General features: G+C 39.4%; 1 protein-coding gene across 1 annotated transcript; it reads right to left on the bottom strand.

Moving 5' to 3' along the window:
• Positions 1–1,330: 1,330 nt before the first annotated feature.
• Positions 1,331–2,802, bottom strand: LOC129739572 (serine protease snake-like). Its single transcript, XM_055731048.1, has 4 exons — positions 2,674–2,802; positions 2,410–2,607; positions 1,812–2,345; positions 1,331–1,743 (listed from the first exon to the last, which is right to left on the bottom strand). The coding sequence occupies exons 1-4, from the start codon at positions 2,771–2,773 to the stop codon at positions 1,415–1,417; spliced, it is 1,161 nt and encodes a 386-aa protein (XP_055587023.1). The 5' UTR covers positions 2,774–2,802; the 3' UTR covers positions 1,331–1,414.
• Positions 2,803–3,121: the final 319 nt, after the last annotated feature.

Genomic DNA, 3,121 nt, shown 5'->3' on the forward strand with positions numbered 1-3,121 from the left:
TCTTTGAAAGATACATTGTATCGTTATAAAAACTTAAAATGGATTATATGACAACGATTACATTTATCGTTCTGCTTCATTTTCTAAAAAAATCTCTAGAAAAAAGCCAAAAAAATGAATGGTTACTCTACTTAACGACCCGTTCGCTGTATCGTAGAGTGCGTCCAAACGATTCCATTTCATGAAAAAAAGACTAGCTTAATCGTACATTAATAATCCAAAACTATAAAGTTAATCTTTCGTGTGTCTTGGGAAGAAGATAATGGAAATCGTTATTTTATAATACCGATCTATGCGGGATGTGGCTGCAAAATGACCTCTTCCCTCATTTTTTGCAGTCCTTATCTTCCGCAGGACATTTGCCATATTTATGAAACAGATGATTACATTGTGGACATCTTGATCTACGACCCTGTTTGTAGTTTGCTTCATTACCATGACGTTTTTTCTTGGCGTTGAATGTATCTCGTGTAAAGCTTCGGTCACGCTTCATGGCACCACTTTCATTGGGCGTCCGCTGAGATCTACGATCTACTGCGAAAGCCTGTTGTGTTTCGGTGGGAGTAGCTTCTGAAGGTAAAGCTTCTTCACGGGTTGCCAACTGTACTATCTTAAGGTGCATTTACAGTTCTTTCGAACGTGAAAATGAAAAAACTTATATTCTTCAAAAACTCGACTATGCTGCATTTCATGGCTGCGAAACTAGGTGAAATAGATGCGGAATGGTTGAACGATTGTTTTTGAACTGATTTCCTTGTTCAAAACCCTTTAACATTGGTTTTATTTCAATTCCCCCGATTTTCACTGCGGAATATTTTTTCCGCGTTCACTGACATTCCGCTCGAAGTGTAAACGCACTGAGCGAACGTGAAAACGGAAAACGAACAAGAGTGGTGAATATAAATTCCGCGTTCATTTTCACGTCCGAATGGCAATGTGCATTCTGAAAAAAATTTCACCGATGACGGAAAAATTTTTGCTACATAAAAATTAGTTTTTTTTAATTTGTAAGCACATTTGAAGGCAATTAAAGGCTTAAAATACTACGAGTTTGAAATGAAACGCATACGATATATTTTTTTAAACTTTAAAACCCGCTTGGGCAATTGCACCTGTTGGAAGAGTTTCTCGACAAATAAATGTACCTGTTATTTTTGGCATAATTTGAATTTTGAAAACCCCCCCCCCCCATGGACGGGTCCTTCGCACGGGCCTGGCTGAAGCTATGTAGATAAAAAAAAATTTGGTAAACTCGCCACAAAAAACTTATAGACAAAATGGAGTGTTGCGTTTTTTCTTCGAGATCGGTCCTTAAACAATGGTAAAATTTATTGCAGGTGTTTTTTAATTCCAATATTAATTAGTCAAAATTTAGTGGCAAACAATATATTTCGTAAATTGTGTCTAGTCGAAATCACGGCCACACAATGGCCTCGATCCAGTCCAGGAAGGACCACACCCTGGAGTAGATACCTGCCGATTCGGGTTGACCGCACGGTGGTCCTGTGGAAGTCACTCCGATAACGTAGTACAGGCAATCGTGGTCGTGCAAAACTACTTGTAGCGGACCTCCAGAATCCCCTTGACATGTATCACGATCTCCTTCCGGACCTGTTGAGGCGCAAAGTTGACTTTCTATCGTGGAATTTTTCAACTTGGCATCGTTCATAAAGTAACCAGAGCATTCATCGTATTCTAGGATTTCCATGGCTGCAAGTTTCAGTATTTTCGTAGGATATCCATCTGTTTTTAAGGAAAAGGAATTAATGTATGAGTTTGAAAGAAGATTTTATCAAGTAAGGGGGTTTTACAAGGCTCGGCTGCTCCGTATCCAAGGGCAACGGCTTTCTTGAAATTGAAGTCTGGAGATGACCACAGGCAAGCTGGTCGAGTTTTATTCGAAAACTCAACTTTTCGGTCCAGTTCGATCAATGCTACGTCATGATATTTGTTTTTGTACTTAGGATAATGTACAGTGTTCCGAATACCGTAATCCTGTTGAAAACTATTCACTTGATTGGCATTCCTTAGGTCGTTTTGGCCAAGTTTTACGATTCTTAAATGATCGTTTTTTCCTAAAAATACGCAGTGGGCAGCAGTTAGGATGAATCGATCGCTGATAAGCGTTCCGCCGCATTTTGACACGAATTTTCCTAGTTCGTCATAAAATCCAAGGGCTGCCATATGTGGGAACTCGTTCGGTAGACTCAATCGTCCTCCTTTGATCAAGGGAATAAACTTGGTGACGCAATCTTGAACGGTTATGGTGCGAGTGTCCTTCTCGTTCATCGAAAGAGCTCTGAAGAATTCTTTTCTAGAGGCCAATTCACGCCAACGGTTACAATCTGAAAAAAAGATTTTTTCTGTGGCAGCATCAGAACACTCGGATCATTTCTTGACATTTCTTACACATTTCACTTTTTCGAAGCTTCTTATTGGTTCTACCGGCTTCGAGGGTAGGGCAGCAGAAAATTTTCTGTCGATTCTGTCCATAGGCACATATTTGCGGTCTTTCGCCATTATTTATAATATCCTCGATTTCAGGACAATCGGCTCGAAGTCTGCAGATACCACTCCGTGCGTTGATATTACAAGGATCTCCCAATACTGTTGGGACAGATGAACGGTGGATCAATTTTGGAGGAAGCTAGCTGAGCCAAAGTAAAAACTCACCTTTCTTTGTTGAAGCTTTGTTGAAGGACAGAATTAATCCAACTGCAATCAAACTTGAAAGCACTCGATCCGCCCTCATACTTGGTCTACTGCTGAGCATAAACTGAAAACTATACGCAAACTTTATTTTTTTCATTTCAGCGGTTTGGGATTCCCGGGGTTGATAAGACACGGAACAATTGGCGCCCATCATAAAACATAGCTCAACATTTAACTTTTTTTTGTTTTTCTGTGATTTTAATATGTGAACACATTTTGCTTTTTTAGATACTAGCCATCACAACTTCAAAAGATGTAGTTGGAAAAACCGCAGAATGGCTCATGTCGTTACTTAGCTGAAAATACGACAATGGATGGTCTTTTCAGACAGGAGAGGGGAGGATTATTTTATGTTTACGGGAAATCTTACTTGGCAGTTAGGATTGATGAAAATTAAAATTAACAAATA

The sequence above is a fragment of the Uranotaenia lowii genome, chromosome 1 (genome assembly GCF_029784155.1).
Source record: "Uranotaenia lowii strain MFRU-FL chromosome 1, ASM2978415v1, whole genome shotgun sequence".
Taxonomy (NCBI): domain Eukaryota; kingdom Metazoa; phylum Arthropoda; class Insecta; order Diptera; family Culicidae; genus Uranotaenia; species Uranotaenia lowii.

Excerpts from the sequence above, each read along its gene's own strand:
- LOC129739572 (XM_055731048.1), bottom strand. The coding sequence starts at position 2,773 with ATGCTCAGCAGTAGACCAAGTATGAGGGCGGATCGAGTGCTTTCAAGT. Across the intron at positions 2,346-2,409 it reads GCTTCGAAAAAGTGAAATGT|ATTGTAACCGTTGGCGTGAA; the intron begins GTAAGAAATGTC and ends TCTTTTTTTCAG. Across the intron at positions 1,744-1,811 it reads ATACGGAGCAGCCGAGCCTT|ATGGATATCCTACGAAAATA; the intron begins GTAAAACCCCCT and ends CCTTAAAAACAG.